The sequence below is a fragment of the Cynocephalus volans genome, chromosome 9 (assembly GCF_027409185.1).
Source record: "Cynocephalus volans isolate mCynVol1 chromosome 9, mCynVol1.pri, whole genome shotgun sequence".
NCBI lineage: Eukaryota > Metazoa > Chordata > Mammalia > Dermoptera > Cynocephalidae > Cynocephalus > Cynocephalus volans.
Window position 1 is genome coordinate 43,754,245 of NC_084468.1, and position 19,686 is coordinate 43,773,930.

Here is a 19,686-nt window from a genome sequence, read left to right on the forward strand (position 1 = left end):
AACCCCTCATTTGCATCAATGTCGCTCTGGTTGGAATTCATGTTGTCCCTTTCAGAATCTTGTGAGGGTCTTAAGTTTTCCCTCGTAGTGATCTTGACAGGAACACCTTTTTGAGCTGTGTCTGTTCCCTGAATGAAAGGCTCACAAATATCTGAGTCTCTTTCATGTCAGGGACTGTTATCAGGATCTAAGGGGACTTCAGCAGGACATGTAGGTGTTTGTAGCAAAATGTCCACCGAATTAGTCCTTTTCTGTTGCTTATAACAAAACACATGGAACTGGGTAATTTGTAAGAAAATTAAATTTATTGCTAATAGTTTCGGAGGCTGGGAAGTACAAAGTCCAGGGAACACAGTCTTGGTGGCAGAGACAGGGACCCAAGGGCCTCACATGGCAGAAATGGCAGACAGAAAGAGAGTTCCTCATGCACTCTCCTTTTAAAGCCCTCAGAACTACACCCATAAACACCATTTTTAATCCATTCACTAGGGCATGGTCCTGCAATCTAATCAACTCTTCGAGGCCCCACCTTTCAATTACCATAACAGGATTCCCCCCCCCCAACAGTTACAGTGGGGATTTAAGCTTCAGTGAGGTTGGGGGGCATCTAATCTACAGCATCCACATTTAAAAATTCTAAGTCTCTGAGTGAGCAATGCCATTCTGCTGCTTCAGATGGAGGAGCTATGTCATAATCATAAATGAACATGCCCGGAATCTCATCACTTAAAGGCCTGTGGCCCAGCGATCTGGGCAAGGTTAATGGGCCCTCACATTTGTTGTCGTTAGGGGCACTTTCCAGATGAGTCTCGTACAAACCAGAGTCTGGACCAGAGAAAAGAGGTTTTTCAAACCCATCTTCCTGATTCTCACATTTCCCCAGGATCTTTTGGAAGGCGATGTTGCCCTCAAGACTTTCTACTGACATAATGCTGTCCTTGCTTAGCCCTGGGCTCTCGTCCTGCGGGGGCTCCCTGGCCCCACAGCTCTCCTTGCCCTGTGCCTCTTCGCCAGTCACATCCCCTGCACCCTCTGAACTCACTGAACTCAGAGTAAATAGAGACCCTTCATCAGAATCACAGTCGATGTCCACCTCGTACTGAGTGTCAGAAGGAACACATTCCTGCACTGGTTTCTCCTTAGCAGGAGTGACATCCAGGACACTACCCCATCCTGGAGGAAGGACCGCTGGGCCCGTGTCTCCCAGGTCACTGTGTGTGATGGTGCTGCAGCAGACTGATGGCTTTTCCTCCACACGGGCCCCCTGGAGCCTATGGTGCTGTGTGCTCAGCAAATGAATGTCAGCGCTCACTCGCGCTTCCTTAGGAAATCCCATCTGTGAGCCTGTAATTTCCCAGGGTAACTGTTCAGTGCCCCCTCTTTCCCTATTCTCTCCAGTCCTCTGTGCATTTGTGCGTGTTGGCATCTTAGAGAGAGAAGCTGTCATTTCCCTCGAGAGTGACAGGTCTAATTCATTCGAGGTGCCAGCTACTGAGGAGACGCCCCTTGCATGCTCATGCAGATCATCTTCTGGGGCCACAGTTTCATAACTGGATTCTCTGAGAACATTATTCTTGTAGATGTGGCCCTGGGCTGCTGAAATTAGTCCATCCTTATCTGCATTTGGATGTCCACGGAGAATGGCACGAGCTGTGCTGCCATTTGGAAGCACGTTAGTGGTTCTACTTCCTGCCCCGGGGTTGTGTCTGTATCGTTCTGAGCTCTGCTGACTGCCAGGCTCCTTTCCCAGAGTTCGTTCAGGAATGACAGCAGTGTGTGGGCTTGGCTCTGTCACCAAGAAACCGTCCTGATTCTCATAGAGGTTCAGATCATGGAAGGCTGGGTGCGGGTCTGTCCTTGGTCGCTGTATGTTCCCTGCAGCCTCAATGTCATCGTAGAAGCCCTCGTTTGAATGGGCATTATTTGAACCAGGGCTTTTGTTCCGGCATCTGTGTCGCCACAGTCTATCAACATAAGGCCTGGCGAAAGCCCCCAGGCAGAAAGCCACAAAGAATGTGATGAACACCGAGAGGCAGACGGCCAGGGCGAGGTCCTGGGAATCGTCTTTCTTTCTGCCAGTAGTATGCACGTCCCGGGCATTCCTAACCCTTCTTGGCCGTGGGCTCTGCTTCTCCCTGAGATCAGAGACCATACGTGTCTTCCTCCCCAAAGTGGAAAAGCGCATGTACCTTCCTTCCCAGTGCCTCTCTGCTTTGCTCCTCATGAGGCTTTTCATTTGATTCAGGTTAAAGCGAGGAAGGTGGGCCTCCTTGGAAATTCTGCTTTTGGAAGTCCCCCAGTAGGCTTCCTCATTGCCTGAAAGTGGGAGATAAAAAACATGCACTGAGCAGACGATAAAATATGATTTCTAGGGTTTTAAAAGCTTCTGTGAGTCCTCCTCTCTCCCTATCTAGCTGTATTTCAAAATGTATATTATATGATAAGCAGTTTCTTTTTCTTTCATTCATTCATTCTTGTCTAATGCCAACAGTATGTATCTGGCTCTATGAATATTGACTTGGCCACCAGGCTTAGGTCTGCTGCACATAGGCCCAGGAAGTTGTACGTTTCTTAGGCTTCCTGCCTCATTGCTGCCCGTGGAAGGAAGAAGCCAGACTGGAGGGACAGCCACATTGCTTCTCCTTCCTCCAGACTCTCAACCACTCCATGTTTGCCAGAACATTTCATCAGTCCACTGCAAAATCTGTCTTGGCCCTACTGAGGTTTGCAGTATTCTCACTGTTCCTCGGTGCTGGTAAACAGCAAAAATATTCACTTTTCTTTAGTGGTTCCTGACATTCTGTGCCCTACACGTTCAAAATGCCAGTTGTGGCTTTTAGAAAGGAGTGAAACCACTGTGGCTGACAACATTAAGACTTCTCTGCTCTTCGTGGATTTCTTCTAAACTTCATAAGCATGGCCATGTTTCTACTTTGATGGCAGTCCTGACAAGGACACAGTCCAGGACTCATAAAACAAAATCTGACTTTTCCCCCCTAGTTTGGAGTTTGAGATTTAGCCAAGATAGTTAATAGAGGGGAAAAAAAATTCCCAGAATATTCAACCCCAGTAACAAACCAAAGGATAATATGCTTTTGAAATATGTGTTTGTTTTATGTACGTATAGAATCACACTTTCAGAGTGTTATCAAGCATTTAATTTAATGATGTTTTAAATTTTTTAAGTTCTTTCTTTAATGAATTATTTGTTAAAATTTGGATAAAATTGCTGTAGTGGATTGAATTATGTCCCCCAAAACTCATTGAACCTTGAATTGTGTCCCCCAAGTCTTATGTATTAGAAACTTAACCCACACTGTGACTGTTAAGAGTGTGGGAAATTCTATTATGGTAATTGAAAGGTGGAGCCTTGAAGAGGTGATTTGATTGTAGGACAGTGCAGTAGTGAATGGATTAAAAATGGTGATGGGGCATGGTTCTGAGGGCTTTAAAAGAAGAGGAGAGTCTGTCTGTCTGTCTCTCTCTCTGTTCTCTCTGCTTCCACCATCTTGCAATGTGAGACCCCTAGGTCACTGTCACCACCACCAGATGGACTTTGGACTTCTCAGCCTCAGAGACTGTAAGCAATAAATTTCATTTTTCTTTATCGTCCAGTTTCAGGTATTTTGTTATAAGGAACAAAAACAGACTAATACAATTGTGATATTTTGGAACTTCAGGGGAAAATTCTCTTCTAGTGAAATTTTTACTTTTGACCAAATCCAGTAGATTCTGAGTGATTTGAACTAGGTTTCTTTGACCATGTGGAAAAAATCATTCATGAACTGAGAAAAACAGCTACTGCTATGATTAAATATGTCCTTCCAAAGTTCATGTATTGGAAACTTAATTTCCATTGTAACAATGTTAAGAGGGTGAGAAATCCAATTATGGTATTTGAAAGGTGGGGCCTTTAAGAGGTGATTAGATTGTGGGGACTGTGCCTTTGTGAATGGATTGATTCATTCATGGAATAAAGGAGAGCTAGTGAGAAAGTCAGCTCTCTTTTGCTCAGCCCATTCTCACCATGTGATATCCTGAGTTGCTGAAGAGTTCCCACCAAGAAGGCCCTCACTGGATGTGTTCCCTGAACCTTGGACTTCCCAGCCTCTACAAGTGTAAGAAATAAATTTCATTTGTTTATAAATTACCCAGTTTCAGGTATTCTGTTATAAGCAACAGAAATAATAATAATGCAGGTATCAATGATTATTCTGTAACATAGCCCAAGACTAACTAATGCCAGAGATCAGCACTCTTGATTTTAGAGGGACTGTCATTGTGTCAAATTACACTACATTTTTTGATGTGCATTTTTCAGTTCAAATGGTACCATTTCAGAGAGAAGAGGTACTATTGATTTACCTGTAGATTTGTTGCAAATTACATTCCACTTTTTCCTCCAGGATTTAGAAATGACATTTTGGAAGACTGCCATGCTATTGTCACCCTGCCATTGGTTATTAGCCAAGTCAACCTCCAGATGGGGAAGTTCTAGAGCAAGGATCATCAGCGGTAGTATAGTGGCCAGAGCATGGTTGCTGAGGTCTACAACCTGCTTGAGAAGAAACAAATTTAGGACAGTCTGTGAATAAAGACATTCAGAAATAAAATAAGTTACAGAAAGATATTGTCCATGTCTCTCTGGAGGCATATGAATATAGCACTGGTTTGAGAGTCAGAGAATACTGGGTTTAAATCTCTTCTTTGCCTCTAAAAATTCTGGGTGTCTTGGCAAATTGTTTACTCTCTCTGAGCCTATCCCACAGTGTTGTTGTAAGGACTAATACATGTTAAAGCTTTAAGTATAATGCCTATATTTGATGCCCAATCATTTCCCCTTCCTTCTTTCCTATGAGTTGTAATTTGTACTGTTAAATAAAACTTAGACTCTCATGTTATCAAGGTCTGAAATTGGACACCAGGTCTAGAATTTCTAGAAGCACTGCAGTCTTGAAAGTGGCAAAAGGTACTGGATGATAAGGACATAAAACAGAAGAATTGTGGTTGACCAGAAGTACCAAAGAGAGATCTTTTGCATCAAATATTATCTCAGGGGTAGTAGAACATTTCTCTGCATCCATGGCTATTCAGTACACACAAGATGACTAACTTTTTCTAGTCTAATCAGAAATGAAGGGGAAACTGGGGAACAAAAAGGATTTAGTGGCTCTAGAAACACAGAGCAGGATCTGTTGTTGTCCATGGTAGTAGCATGATATAGCAGAGAAAGCATAGTTTGGTGCAGCTCTAGATACCATATGCAGAGCACTGCTATGTACCGGGCATGCTACTGTGTGCTTTACATATATCATCTCTAATCCTCCCCAAAACTTCCTCATTTTCCCCTTTTTTACAGAGGAGTATATCCCACATAAGACTTTGGCACAGGGGCCTGGTACACAGCAGATGCTCAGCCAGTAAATAATGGAAAAGAATGAATGAATGAAATGGAAGAGGTGAGATGTGACCTGACTTCACAGCTGTGTGCCTTCCACTACAGAACACACCTCAGAGCCTGAGCCTCACCATGCTAGAGTGAGGTAAGGGCCTGGTGGAGGAGGCCTGAGCAGGAGGCATGAGTGTGGGGTCATGGGGAGGGGCGGTGGTTATTAGGCGAAGAGAAAACCATAAAGGAGAAAGTGCAACCCTTGCTTTCAAAAAAGAGGACCATGAATGAAAACCAGAAAGGCTGAATGTTATCAAGGTCAATTGTTTTATAAACATCAAAGGAAAATCAGCATTTAAATCTCGTGTTATACAAATTCCTAAGAAGACCTTATTCAGAGAATCAACAGCAAGATAAACAAGACCACTACATGTAGAATAAGTTTTTGTGAACTTAGATAACGAGGGTGACTTTTCTACTGTTGAGTAGCCAAGCAGTCTTGACTCTCAGAGTTGCCAAAAATAGGAAGTAAGAGACTGGGATGGGGAAGGAAAAACACTTTGCTTTGGCCTCGCTTTTCCTAGGATCAGCAGCTTTCTTATGCACCCCTCCTCAACAACAGATTAAAACATTCTGATGTTTTTCGGGTAGTTATTTTCTTTTTAGTGCATGTCTGCATTTTCCTCATCCTAGCATCTTGTTATATTACGGAACTGAAAGCAAAACTGGAGGGAGGACAGAAAATTAATAAAATAAATCTGGAAGAATAATTTCTGAGAAAAGATGAAAACAGAACAGTCCAATTTGGCTAAACAAATATCCATCCACCATCATTTGAAAGGATTGTACATCATAGAAAGATTGTGGGAAGCATATAATATTGCTTCACAAATCACTGCATCTAAGAAGAATGGAATAAGATTAAAAAAGAAATGCTAATTTGAAATGTCAATGAAACTTATTTCATTCCATTTAAACATGGTGATGAATTTATGCTTTGAAAAATCTATCTGGCTTCTGGAAATATTCTCACATGGGAAGACATATAGAATAGTAGAAATTATTAAATTCCTCTCCTAGAAGAAAAACAACATCCATTTTTGATATTCAGCTTTCTGGTACCAAATATGTTCATCATGTTCCAAAACCAACTTTTAGAGCTATTGCCAAACATGTACAAGGAATAATAGAAAAGAAGAAATTGTATAATTCTAGGCAGTTCTAGTGAATTGAGAAGTATAGCTGTATTTAAAACATTCCCAGAGTTGATTCCTAGTTTGCCTGTGGCATCTGTACTACCTGTGAGCTGCAGAAGACTCATAAACAATAAAAATGCAGAGGAAATGAAAAAGACGTAGGGTAAATTACATATACAAATATAATCAGCATGCAATATACTAGATGAGGTTCCCAGGCAATCTGACAACTTATTTGAGGTGAGTGGGGAGCGATGCCGAGTTAAGTGGACTTTTTCATCTGTTCTTTTATTTATTTATTAATTATTTATTTATTTATTTATTTATTTATTCATTCATTCATTCATTTATTCATTCATTTATTTATTTATTTATTTATTGCATATTTTTAAAAAAATGTTTATTAAATCAAAAGTGATTGTACGTATTTTGGGGCTTCTATGTTGACATATGTTGATCAAATCAATACTACTAGCATACATATTGTTACAAATCATACTTATTCTTTACGCCCCTTGTCCAATCTCAACCCCTCCCCGTCCCCCGTCTAATTACCCTAGATTTCTTCTCTCCCTCTGAAAGAATAATGGTTACTCTGTTGATTTGTTGCTTTGATGAGCTGTCCAATGCTGAGAGGTGTCATCATGTCCCCCAATATTATTGTAGAGCAGATGCTTCTGTCACTCTGGAATGGGCTTTGTGGAGAGAGACATCCTCTTCTTTATCTCTGCTGGTGACTCTCCTTGTGTCAATGCACTCCAGTGGCTGGCGGACCATCTGCATGGTGGTTGTGGTGTCTAGCTGCTTTCGTGGCAGCCATGGTTACTGTGGTGGCTGTGGTGGGCCACTCACATGGAGGTGATTTTTTGGCATGCTCCTTGGCTCAGGCAGTGTGCCTGGTTGTGGGAGGGAAGTCCAGTTCCTGGCTCCATATCTTGGTTCCCTGGGTGGGCCCTGGGGCACTGGTGCGGTGTACCAGGTTGTGAGAGAGGGGTCCAGTCCCTGGCTCCATCCCTTAGGTCCTCACGTGGTCCTTGAGGCACTGGAGCAGTGTGCCTGGTTGTGGGAGGGGGACCCCATCCCCGTCTCCATGCCTCAGGCCCTGGGCAGGCCCAAGGTGCTTGCGTGGTGTGCCTGGTTGTGCGATGGGTGTCCAGTCCCCTTTTCTATGCCTTGGGACCCAGGCAGGCCAGAGGTGCTGGCGCAGTGTGCCGGGTTGGGGGAGGGGTGTCTGGTCCCCAGATCCAAGCTTTGGGTCCCCAGGTGGCCCCCGAGGCACTGGTGCAGTGTGCCTGGTTGTGGGAGGGGTGTCCAGTCCCCAGATCCAAGCTTTGGGTCCCCTGGTGGCCTCCAAGGCACTGGTGCAGTGTGCCTGGTTGTGGGAGGGGGTCCAGTACCTGGCTCCATGCCTCATGTCCCAGGATGCACCAAGGTGCTGGCAGTGTCTCTGAGCCGGAACTAATTTTTTTGTCTTTTGCTTTCTTCTAAAGTGGGGAACTTCCTGTTGGGACCAGAACTTGAGCTCTGTAGTTTAGCTAAATTGCTGCTTTACTGCTGCTTCCCTAGTGAAGGCTTTTTGTGCAGCTCAGGATACAATTGACTTTATTTGTACTTCTGGCTCTCCAGACACTCAGTGCACCTGGGTTGTGTAGTAACTCTGATCTGGGCCTGAGTCTTTTCATCAAACTGCACCCCATGCAATTCTATGTTCCTGACCTGTCTCTTCTCAGTGGTCCTATGCTGATTGGGGTGCCGATTAGCTGTCCTTGCTGTGCCCCAGTGTTCTCCCAGTGGGCCTGTCTCTCCCACTGCCTGAGCTGCAAACACTTCCCATGGGACGGGCCATACACCAGTCTCTTGCAATGGCTCACCAGCCTCCGAGTGGCTCCATTTTCTCAGTTGTTGTGGCTCCTTGCTCCTATGTGGGTCCATGGGAACCCTATTAGTGGTCTTGCTGGCCTGAGGGCCCTCTTCTCCCCTGCCACCTCCAAGCAACTTCATCTGAAGGGCACAGCTGTGGCTTTTGCTGGCTCCTGCTCCACGCGCTCAGAAACTCCAGCCTTAAAGCAGCCATGGCACGAAACACTCAGAGCAGTTTTTTTCTTTCTCTCATTGTGGCTTCTCCCACCTTCATGAACTCCGTAAGTCTCTCCTCCTCTTTCCCTAAGCTCTAGTGGCCCCAGCTTGGCTGATGTTGATTTTTTATATTGTTGTAAATTGGTTGATATCTTTTTTTTTTTTTTTTTCAAATAATGCCAGTAAACATTTATCTTTCAGAAAACGTTAACTTCCATGAAACAAAACAAGTCTCAAAGTGTTCTGTCGCAGCTCCAATGTCAAAGGGTCATGGAAAAATAATTGGCACTTAAAAACAGCTGTTAACAGTTCAGGAAGAAATAGTGACAACGTCTTCAAAAACAGTCATTTCCTATGACTAACGTAACTTTTCATTCAAGAACAGAGTGTGGTTCTGCGGTGTCATCTTCATCCTTCAACTTCAGAATAGCTGATAAATTCCCTGGTAAGAGCTACCAAGAGGAGTGGCCTGGTTTAGTTGCACATTGTAATTAGTAAATGTAGGTCCTAAATCACGGGTTCCATACTTATATCCAACAAAATAATCTCCAAAATAGTCATTACACACTGGCTGATTACTGTAGGAATTATGGTAATTGTCATATCTTTGGTCAGAGAAAGTAAAGCCTTCATTGCAGACTGGGAAGCCAAAAGGAACAAGCACAGAAGAGCTTCCATCACCTCCAACTGCCCCATAAACATTTTGGTTTGCTCCCCAAGCATCTCGGTTTGCTCTCCAAACATCTCGGTATGCTCCCCAGTCATCTCAATATGCTCCCAAAGAATCTTGGTATGCTCCTCAAACATCTTGCCGTGCTCCTGAAGGATCTCGGTATGCTCCCCAAACATCTCGCCGTGCTACCGAAGGATCTCAGTATGCTCCCCAAACATCTCGCTGTGCTCCCGAGGAATCTCGGTATGCTCCCCAAACGTCTCGCTGTGCTCCCAAAGGATCTCAGTATGCTTCCCAAGCATCTCGCTGTGCTCCCGAAGGATCTTGGTATGCTCCCCAAACATCTCGCTGTGCTCCCAAAGGATCTCGGTATGCTGCGCAAGCATCTCGCCATGCTCCCGAAGGATCTCGGTATGTTCCCCAAACATCTCGCTGTGCTCCCGAGGAATCTCAGTATGATCCCCAAACGTCTCGCTGTGCTCCCGAAGGATCTCGGTATGCTTCCCAAGCATCTCGCCATGCTCCTGAAGGATCTTGGTATGCTCCCCAAACATCTCACCGTGCTCCCGAAGGATCTTGGTATGCTCCCCAAACATCTCACCGTGCTCCCGAAGGATCTTGGTATGCTCCCCAAACATCTCACCGTGCTCCCGAAGGATCTCGGTATGCTCCCCAAACATCTCACCGTGCTCCCGAAGGATCTTGGTATGCTCCCCAAACATCTCACCGTGCTCCCGAAGGATCTTGGTATGCTCCCCAAACATCTCACCGTGCTCCCGAAGGATCTCGGTATGCTCCCCACACGTCTCGCTGTGCTCCTGAAGGATCTCGGTATGCTGCCCAAGCATCTCGCCGTGCTCCCAAGGGTTCTCGGTATGCTCCCCAAACATCTCGCTGTGCTCCCAACGGATCTCGGTATGCTGCCCAAACATTTAGCTGTGCTCCCCAAGCAACTCAGTTTGCTCTCCAAGCATATTGGCATGCTCTCCAAGCATATAGGGGTGCTTCCCACACATCTCGGTTTTCTCCAAGAGCATCCCAGTTTGCACCGGCAATATGTTGGATGCCGCCAAGAACATGTCCGTTTGCTTCCCAAGCATTTAGGTTTGCTCGGAAGCCTTCTCTTCCTCCCAGCGGTTGCCTACCGCAGCAAATGGAACATTTGTTACCCACTTGCGTTATGACCGCATAAGTAATGTGGGGAAGGCAATTTTAATTTCACACCGCCTGGAGCCAATTACATGGTATCTGGTTTCTAACAGCTTCCTCACTGATGTGTCATTAGTGTAGGTGATAAAACAGAAAGCTCGCCTTTCTTTTGTTCTTGGACACACTGGAAACACAATATCCTCAATCTCTCCAAATGCCCCAAAGTACGCTCTGACTTTTTCTTCAGAGGCATGAGGGTTCAGCCCGCCCACAAAAACTTTTCTCGGAGGGAATATGGGATCATGGCTTTAGCCTTTTTAAAATCTATTTTCTTGCCATCCAGTTTCTGCTGTTCTATTTGGAGCACCTTTTCAGCGGTGGCACTATCTTTGAAAAGCACGAACCCAAACCCTCTGGAGAGGCCAGTGTCTGGGTCAGTTTTAATCGTAAAGTCTATGATGTCGCCGAACTGATACAAATATTCAAGAAGAACTCGCTTACTGATTTCGCGGGAGAGTCCCCCGATGAACAGTTTGCAGGGGTCCTGATGTCTCCTGCTGGCCTCGATCCTGAAACCTTCATATAATGGTTGGATTTTGTTAGGTCGGCTCACAAAGGTGGCTTTTGTTAGGTCGGCAAAGCTGGCGGCCTCCATGGTAGCGAGGCTGGCGGCGGCGGCGATAATGGCGGCAGCATGGCTGAGGCTCAGCTGGCAGAGAGCTCTCATCTGTTCTAATAACTACTATGGTAGATGGACTCTAAGATGGTCTCCAATGATCTTGCCTCCTGGTATTCATGCCCTTGAGAGATCTCCTCTTGACTGTGGGCAGGACCTGTGATTTGTTTCTGACCAATAAACTATGGCAAAGGCAATGGGATGCCACTTCCATGATTACATTACATAAAATCGTAATGCTCTTCTTGCTAGCAGGTTCCCTCCCTTGCCAGTTCTGAAGCAAGCTGCCATGTTTTGAACTGCTGCATGGAGAGGCCCACATGGCACAGAAGTGAGGGCAGGCTTAGGCCAACAGCCAGGAGGGAACTGAGCCCTGTGTCCAACAGCCAACAAAGAACTGAATCCTGCCAACAACCACATGAGATTGAAGGAAATCCTTTTCCAGGTGGGCGTTTCAGCTGAGATTTCAGCCTTGGCCAATGCTTTGATTGCAACCTCTCAAGAGATCCTGAAGCAGAGGACCCAGGTAAGGCATGTCTGACTTCCTGACTCATAGAAATTGTGAGATAATACATGTGTGTGGTTTTAAGCTGCTAAATTTTGTAGGACTTTGTCATGCAGCAATAGGTAACACCTATCCATGATCATCACACATTCATTCATTCCTTAGTTTATTCAACAAGTATTTAAAAATATGTGTTAGGTACCAGGCATATACTAAGCACTGGAAAACAAAACAGTCATGATGTATAACCTCAAAGAGCTTACCATCTAGTAGAAGGGTTATGGGGGCATAGGCATTAACAACTAATCACACCTAAAACTAAATAATTTCAGTTGGGATAGGTGCAACAAGGAAAAATACAGCATGCTATACGTATGTGTAAAAGGGGGCCTAGTTCAATCTGGAGGTCAGGGAAAGTCTCTTGAGGAAGTGACATTTAAGTGAAAACTGGAAGGATTATTAAGAGTTAGCTCTTCCAGGCAAGGGATCAGCAAGTGGGGAGGGCTTGAGGTGAAGACAGAGGCAGGGATACAGTGAGCAAGGGGTAGTGGTTTGAAATGAGGCTGGAAAGACAGGGGCCAGGCCCTTGTTGTGAAATCTTAGAAGGGTTTTAACCAAGAAGTGGCATGATCAGTTTAGTATGTTGTATAAGTACCGCGCGTTAACCGATTGCGCCACTGGAGCTCCTCAGTTTAGTATGTTAAAAGAGGAGAGTACTGTGTCCACTTTAAAATTTCTACATATAGTCTACATTTATAAAGAGCTTCCTGTATTCCAAGTACAGTCCTAAGCACTTAAGTGTGCTAAAACACTTAATTTTTATAACACTCTACAAGAAAGGAACTAAGTTATCTCCATTTTACAAATGAGGAAACCAAGGCGTAGAGAGCTTTGATAACTTGCCCAAGATAGTGTGGCTGGAAAGTGGCAGAGCCTAGGTTTTAAACCCAGGCAGCTGGCTCGGAGTCTACCCACCTCACCACTCCTTCACAGAACTTCCTTCCAAAGTGGGGTGTGGGAAGTGGGGACGACTCACAGGAGCCTTTCTGGTTGAAAGGAGGGGGAATTGGAGATGTCTTGCAGCGATGCTTGAATAGTGCTTTACATAACACTGGGAAAACATCAGGTGTCTATGTTAATGCTGCCTAATATGACAGCTACCAGCCACATGTGGCTATTGAGCAATTAAAATGTGGGTAGTCCAAAGTGGGACATGAGGGAAGTATAAAATACAGAGCAGGTTTTAAAGACTTAGTATGAAAAAGAGAATGTAAAATATGTCATTAATAATTTCCATATTGATTACTTGTGTAAAAGATAATATTAAAGTATATTAAGTTAAATAATATGTATTACCAAAAAGAAATTCACCTGGTTTACTTTTTAAATCTGGGTACTAAAACACTTTAAATTGCATGTGTGGCTCACATTATGTTTCTGTTCAATGACACTGGCCTACATAAAGAATGGGGATGTATGATGGAGGTTATGAAGATGGGAGACTAATGACTCTCCCAAACCACCTCTGAGTGCCACACTGGAGGCCAATCTGGTGTTTCTAAAGGACCACTGAGGGGAGATTTTGTAATATCCTCCAAAAGGGGGAAGGGCATGGAGGAAAGTGCTTGGAGGAGAAGGGGCTTAAGGTGCCAAACCTAGAGCAGGGCTTTAGGGGTTCCTTACCATAACAGCTGTCAGGACTTCTAGGAGATTAACTGCAACATGCCTGAGAAATAGGAACTATGCTCCAAAATGTGACATAGATCTCACCAATACGGGTCTGAGATCTAGGAGATTAACTGCAACATGCCTGAGAAATAGGAACTATGCTCCAAAATGTGACATAGATCTCACCAATACGGGTCTGATGTTTAGAACAGTATGTGGCATGTGGTAAGTGCTATACAAGTATGAGCTATTATCATTATCATTTTTATTATCCTGTGCCTAATTTCGGCAGGGAAACAACAGGGCCACTGGCCTTCAAAGGGTTGTTGATATCTCAGCTTTGGCAAGGGTAGTTCAGAGGGACCTCCCCAAGTGTTCCAGATTGCATAAGACACCTAGGATCTTGAAGCTTAGGGAGGCAGCTTCACTAATAACTAAGATTTAATTTCTTGCCAACTGGTAAGTAGAAACTTGGAGTTGGATTTAGTTTGTTTAGAAAAATAATGTGCCAATGTTTGCTGCTGAGTATTAAGTTCAATTAAAATTCATGTTCATTACCACAGCCTTTGATTTTTGAAGCAAGAAGGAGACCAGCTCTTTTACCGGATCTTAAAATTGACTTATATTTTTGATTAATAGCCAGTACAACTGGGTGTGAAGAAACTATTCGATGAAAATATTTTTCTAATGTAATTGCCCATATGTCTGCATATTCAAAATGTTATAAAAATGATTTTACAACCTGTAATTTTTTGAGATCCTTGAAGGCTTCTGGGTGAATTTTGAATATCTTCTTGCTCTTTAAATAGAGGTGTTCCAGTTTCAGGCAGTTATGAAAATCAGACAACCCAATTTGCAATATCCCATTGAATAACAGATCCAAACTCTGCAATGACTTCAGTTTCCATAGTCCTGTTAAAATTAAAAAGTAAATTAAAATCTAAACTGGTGGTATTTACTGCAGCATTGTTTGCAATGGTGAAAAATATTAATGGTTCTCAATTGAGAAATTATTAAAGTATGGTATTATTAATACTGTGAAATACTATGTAGTCTTACAAGAGAATGGGGTAGATCAACATGTGAACTGACTGAGGAAGAAGGGAAATGTTAAGGTGCAGACAGTACAGAGTATAATTCTTGAAAGAAAAAAGAGTCATAAACATATACCAGGGTACTTTAAAAAGTTCATGGAAAGATTCGTATTATCTTTTAATTCTATTTTCCATGAACTTTTGGAAGTACCCTTGTACATATATTTTGAGTGAACAGAAAAAAGGCCTGGGGGAAGATGAACAAAACTATTAGTAGTAGTTACACTTAGAAGTAGGGTGGTTGAGGGAGCTGAGGAGGGAAACAGAAGGAAACTTTGTTTTTATTTTATATGTACTTGAATTCTTTCTTTTAATGAGCATGTGCTACTTTTAAAGTAAAAGCATCAATTAAAAATCTAACCTTGATTAAAGGAGGTGATAAGTAAATGTTTATTTGATTAACTATGGGCAAAACTGAATAATCTTGCTATGGTAACAGAAGAAAAAGTTGTTTTGATGGTTTATTTACATAGATGAATTCTTTCAGTTTTGAGATTTTCTTATTCTATTTTGTAGCCATATCCTTTCTTGCCAATAATTATTGTTGATATTATGACTATTTTCTAGGCTTTCTTGTATTTTTTAAACGTAAGAATTATAGCTAGATTTTGTTTTCCAGCAAAATAACTGAATTGCATTTTGGTCTCTGCATTTGTATTTCACTTGATTCCACAGAGTAAGCAGGAGGACCATTCAGCACTGAAAATAAATAAAGGTTGAGTAAGAGGTGCCAGTCACAGCAGTCTCCCAAATTTGACTTTCCATATGGGTCTGGAAAAGAAGTGCCTGCATCTTTCCATTTCCTTCTGCTCTGTTCTCCCATGCAGGCTGTGCCTTTAACCAACCACAGTACTACATAACAGATCAGGTTGGTACAATTCCAGAGGGGTTTGTTTATTCCTTGCCTGCTGTCTGCAAGGTACTTATTGTACCTTAAGATTGATTAAGCAGAGAGATGATGACTTAATTGAAATGGCTGTACCATCTGGGTTGTCAAATGCCCATTTTAGTTGTATAGAGTAAGCAAGAGACCATTAGGACAACAAATCAACCAAAACATTATAGGCAAGGCACTTGGTGCTGAGGACAAGTATAGCACAGAATCCTCACCCTTCAAGAGTTTAGTCTGGGCAAAAAAGACACACACACACACACACACACAAGAAAAAGCTACTGATGATACAAAGTAGTTCATCACATGCACATCCACCTATAAAATTAACTGTCATTTGTCTGTCCACCTATCCATCAGATGATCAAGCTCCTTCAGGGCAGAATTCCCATCTTTGAGCTCTTATAATGCCTGGCATACATTCATTAGAGTATACAGTCAATAGGCCATAGATTTAAAAATCATTTTAAATAGATTTAAAAGTTGTTGAGCTGACATTAAAAAGTCAACATAAAAATTTGCATTTTCTCTTGAAAAATTGGAAGTTCCAACTGGTACAAGATGACATTTGGCTGGAGCTAAATGAGGGCTGCCTGCTTTAGATGGGGAAATGAGCTTATAGAAGAGTATCATATCTTTGTACTCATGTTTCTACCCAAAATAGGAAAACAAAGCATAGGTCAAGAAGACTACGTGTTTAAAAAAATGTGGGAGAAGACCAAGGCTGATATTCAACTGACATATGCTAGTAAGAAATACTTTCTCACTGGTTTGTAAATAGCCATTGCCTGAGCTCCTGCATGCTGCACATAGCCCCAGGCACTTTGGTCTACCCTCCCACCAACCTCCTCCCAATCCAGTAGGACTCTGCACTAGCACTGCAGCCAGGAGACATCTAACTAGGGAGCCCAGGCTGAAGGCTAGTTGTTAAATATTTTGATTATAACCATTGGAGAAAATGTTTCTTTGTGCAAAGAAGAATATTCCTACATATTTTAATATGCTTACATATGGGTTTGTAAGAAAAAATGCAACATAACATACTAGTAGGAAAGAAGATATAGTTTCCTTAACATTTTCATGTTACCTGCCTGGCCTATATAGGAATGTGAACTCATGGTTCTGAAAATATCTCAGCACTTAATTGAATTAAATTAAGTACCAGGAGCTCAGGCGGAGGGAGAGATCATGCCTAGCTCTGAAGTAGAGGGAAGAAATTATTTTTAAACTCCTGTTTAAGTGTGAATTCTTATATGCTAGGTATTTCACAAACATCTCCTTTTAATCTTCACAAAGCTCTGGGGTTATCACCATTTTACAAATAAAAAAACCTAGGCTCAGCGAAGTTAAGAACTTGCCGAATGTCGTAGTAGGTGGTACTGGGATCAACCATTACCCTTAACCATGCCCATCTTTTTAATTAAAAACAAAACAAAACAAAACATTAACAGGGCCCCAAAGAACAACTCATATTTAGAAAAGGGAAGAGAACGCTGAGGGCAGGGCTCTATAGACAGAAGAATGGTCTGAGCCATGGAAGACATGATGACTATATAATGAATATATGGAATACATAATTGCCAAATGGCACTTTCATTATGTGTTCCATGGCTGGCTCAGACCGTTCTTTTGCCTAGAGAGCCCTGTATTGGGGGTTAAGTTACCCTGCTTGTGTCATGGAGTCAGTAGGGTCCTAGAGAGGGACTTAAGAGACTGAGTTTTATTTTATCTTTGTTTATGACTTTTGATGTGAGTCAAGAAACATCACTTAAGGTCTCCATGCCTCAGTTACCTTCCTTTAAAATTGCTTTTCACAGATGGAATTGAGATCTGTCTTTGATTACTAAGATATAGGCCAGTGGAAGCCAGGTCCAACAGTTTGGATTATTATTCAGCAAATATTCACTCTTCTGTGGGCAGCATTTACTTCCCCATTCCACTGAGCTGAGTTTGGCCATGTGATTTGCTTTGGCCAATGGAATGTTAGCAGAGGTGGAGTGAGCCAATATATGAAATATGCTGATCTGGTGGGATTTGCTCTCTTGGCTTTGGCCAGTGTCATAAAAAGAACATGGCCTGGCTGGCCTGCTGGTTCAAAAGAGGTAAATGTGGAACAGACTTGGACCCAATATGTAGCTTTCAAGATAAAACGTGCAATCTCTTGAGGAATAACACTGTGTAAAAGTAGGGTTAGAGCTGCTCTTGGCTACCAAAATATTTTTCTTATTTATAGAATCAAAGTTGTTCAGTGAGATCTGGCACATTAGTTCCACCAGCCTCTGGTGACTGCAGGTGGATTATGCTGGACTGTTTTGTAAATGCTGACATACTATCTTGTGAATAGGTTGATGCTGGGAGGAAGATGAGGACAGAAGCTTTTACTAGGCTAGCATCACATATGATTTGCCAATACTGGCTGCAGAAAGCCCAGGGCATGATATCCAGCTGGCCCTAAGAGGGGTGGGTGTGAGGTGTTCTGAGATCCAGGCTTCAGGAGAAGAGCTCCTGATAAAATAATCTGACCTAGGTGAATTCCAGAGATCAACTGCAGGCAATATTCTGATCCCCACACAACAGAATAAATTCCAGGTGAGTTAAAAGTATAACCTGCCTGAAAAATCTTTTCTGACAATTTTGCCATTGATGGAGTGTGAGGCACATTTACATAAGAGCTTGGTGAAATTGAACTTGGGGGAAGCCGTTTTTGAGAATAAAAGCAAAGGAAGAAATTGTGATGGAAAATATTAACGCATTTTACTATAAAAATTTTAAATAGAGTGCACGTCAGGAACATTACAAAAAGAATAAAGAAAAGGAAGAGAGCAGATTTCTTATTGGAAACAATACAAATTGAAGACAGTACAGCAACATTTTAAAAATATCAAAACATTTTTAAATGTCAGCATAGAATTCTTTATTGAGTGAAAAAATATTTTTAAAATGAAGGCAAATAAAGACTTTTCATATATGCATGATTTGAAAGAATTCATCAGCAGTAGACCTTCACTAGAAGAAATGTTAAAGGAAGTCCTTTAACTAGAAGAAAAATGAAGCCAGATGGAAACCTGGATCTACACAAAGGAACAAAGAGCTCCAGAAATGGTAACTATGTGCGTTAATAAAAATATTTTTTTCTTATTATTTAAATCTCTTTAAAAGATAATAAACTATTCAAAGCAAAAATAGTAAAAATGTTTTGTGGAATTTAGAACATATATAGGGGTAAAATGTATGACAGCACTTGCACAAAGGCCAGGAGAGAAAAAATGGAAGAATACTGTTCTAAGGTTCTTATGTTTTAGGCAAGTAGTATAATGCCATATAAAAATAGACTGTGATATTAAGATGTCTATTGCAAACCCCAGAGCAACCACTAAAACAACAAATAACAAAGAATTATGGCTAGCAAGCCTGAAAAAAAAGATAAAGTAGATTAATAAAAAAAATACACAATTAATGCAAAAGAGGCAGAAAAAGGAAGAAACAGAGAACAGAGGGAACAGGAGAAAAAATATTAAGATGGTAGATTTAAATAATGGCTTAAAAACCTAAATTCAAAGGCAAAGATCCTCAGATTGGATAAAAAAGCAAGTGCCAACTATATAATGCCAACTATATAAGGAGCCTATTTTAAATATAAAATCACAAATAGGATAATTGGAAAAGGTCAGAAAAAGATAGCCTTTTAACAAATAGTGCTGGAACAATTAGATAGCCATATGCAAAAAAAAAAAAAAAAAGTAATAATAAAAAGAAAAAAATGAACTTGGATCCACACCACACATTATATACAAAATTAACTCAAAATGGATAGATCTAAATGCAATGCCTAAAACTACGACACTTCTAGAAGAAAACATAAAATTTTTGAGTCCTTGAGTTGGACAAAAGTTTTTAGATATGACACCAAAACATAATCAATGAAAGAACAAATAGATATATTAGACTTCATCAAAACTTAAAACTTCTGTTCTTCAAAAGACTCTGTTAAGAGAATGAAAAGACAAGCCACAGAGTGGGAGAAAAATCTTTGCAAATGATATATATCCTGTATCCAGGACATATTTTTAAACATTCTCAAAACTCAAAACAAACAATCCTGTTTTAAAAATAAGCAAAGATTTAAAGACACTTCAGCAAAGAAGATATTTGGATAGCAAATAATCACATGAAAAGATGCTCAACATCATTAGATGTTAGGGAAATGCAAATTAAAAGCATAATGAGATAGCACTACCCCCCCCAGTAGATTAGTTTAAATTAAAAGGACTAGCCACACCAGTTGTTAGTGAGGATGAGGAGGAGCTGCTGATGGGAATGTAAAATGCTGATGGGAATGTAAAATGGTGCAATAACTTTGGAAAACAG

The 19,686-nt window shown here is 41.8% G+C and overlaps 1 protein-coding gene across 1 annotated transcript in view; it reads right to left on the reverse strand.

The window, feature by feature from the left end:
* Positions 1–330: 330 nt before the first annotated feature.
* Positions 331–19,686, reverse strand: part of LRRC66 (leucine rich repeat containing 66) — a 36,700-nt gene continuing 17,344 nt past the window's right edge. Inside the window, exons 2-4 of the mRNA XM_063108538.1 lie at positions 14,075–14,244; positions 4,366–4,555; positions 331–2,316 (exon numbers count right to left, since the gene is read on the reverse strand). Coding sequence (XP_062964608.1) covers positions 608–2,316; positions 4,366–4,555; positions 14,075–14,244 — 2,069 coding nt within the window. The 3' untranslated portion in view covers positions 331–607. The remainder of the gene's footprint in view (positions 2,317–4,365; positions 4,556–14,074; positions 14,245–19,686) is intronic.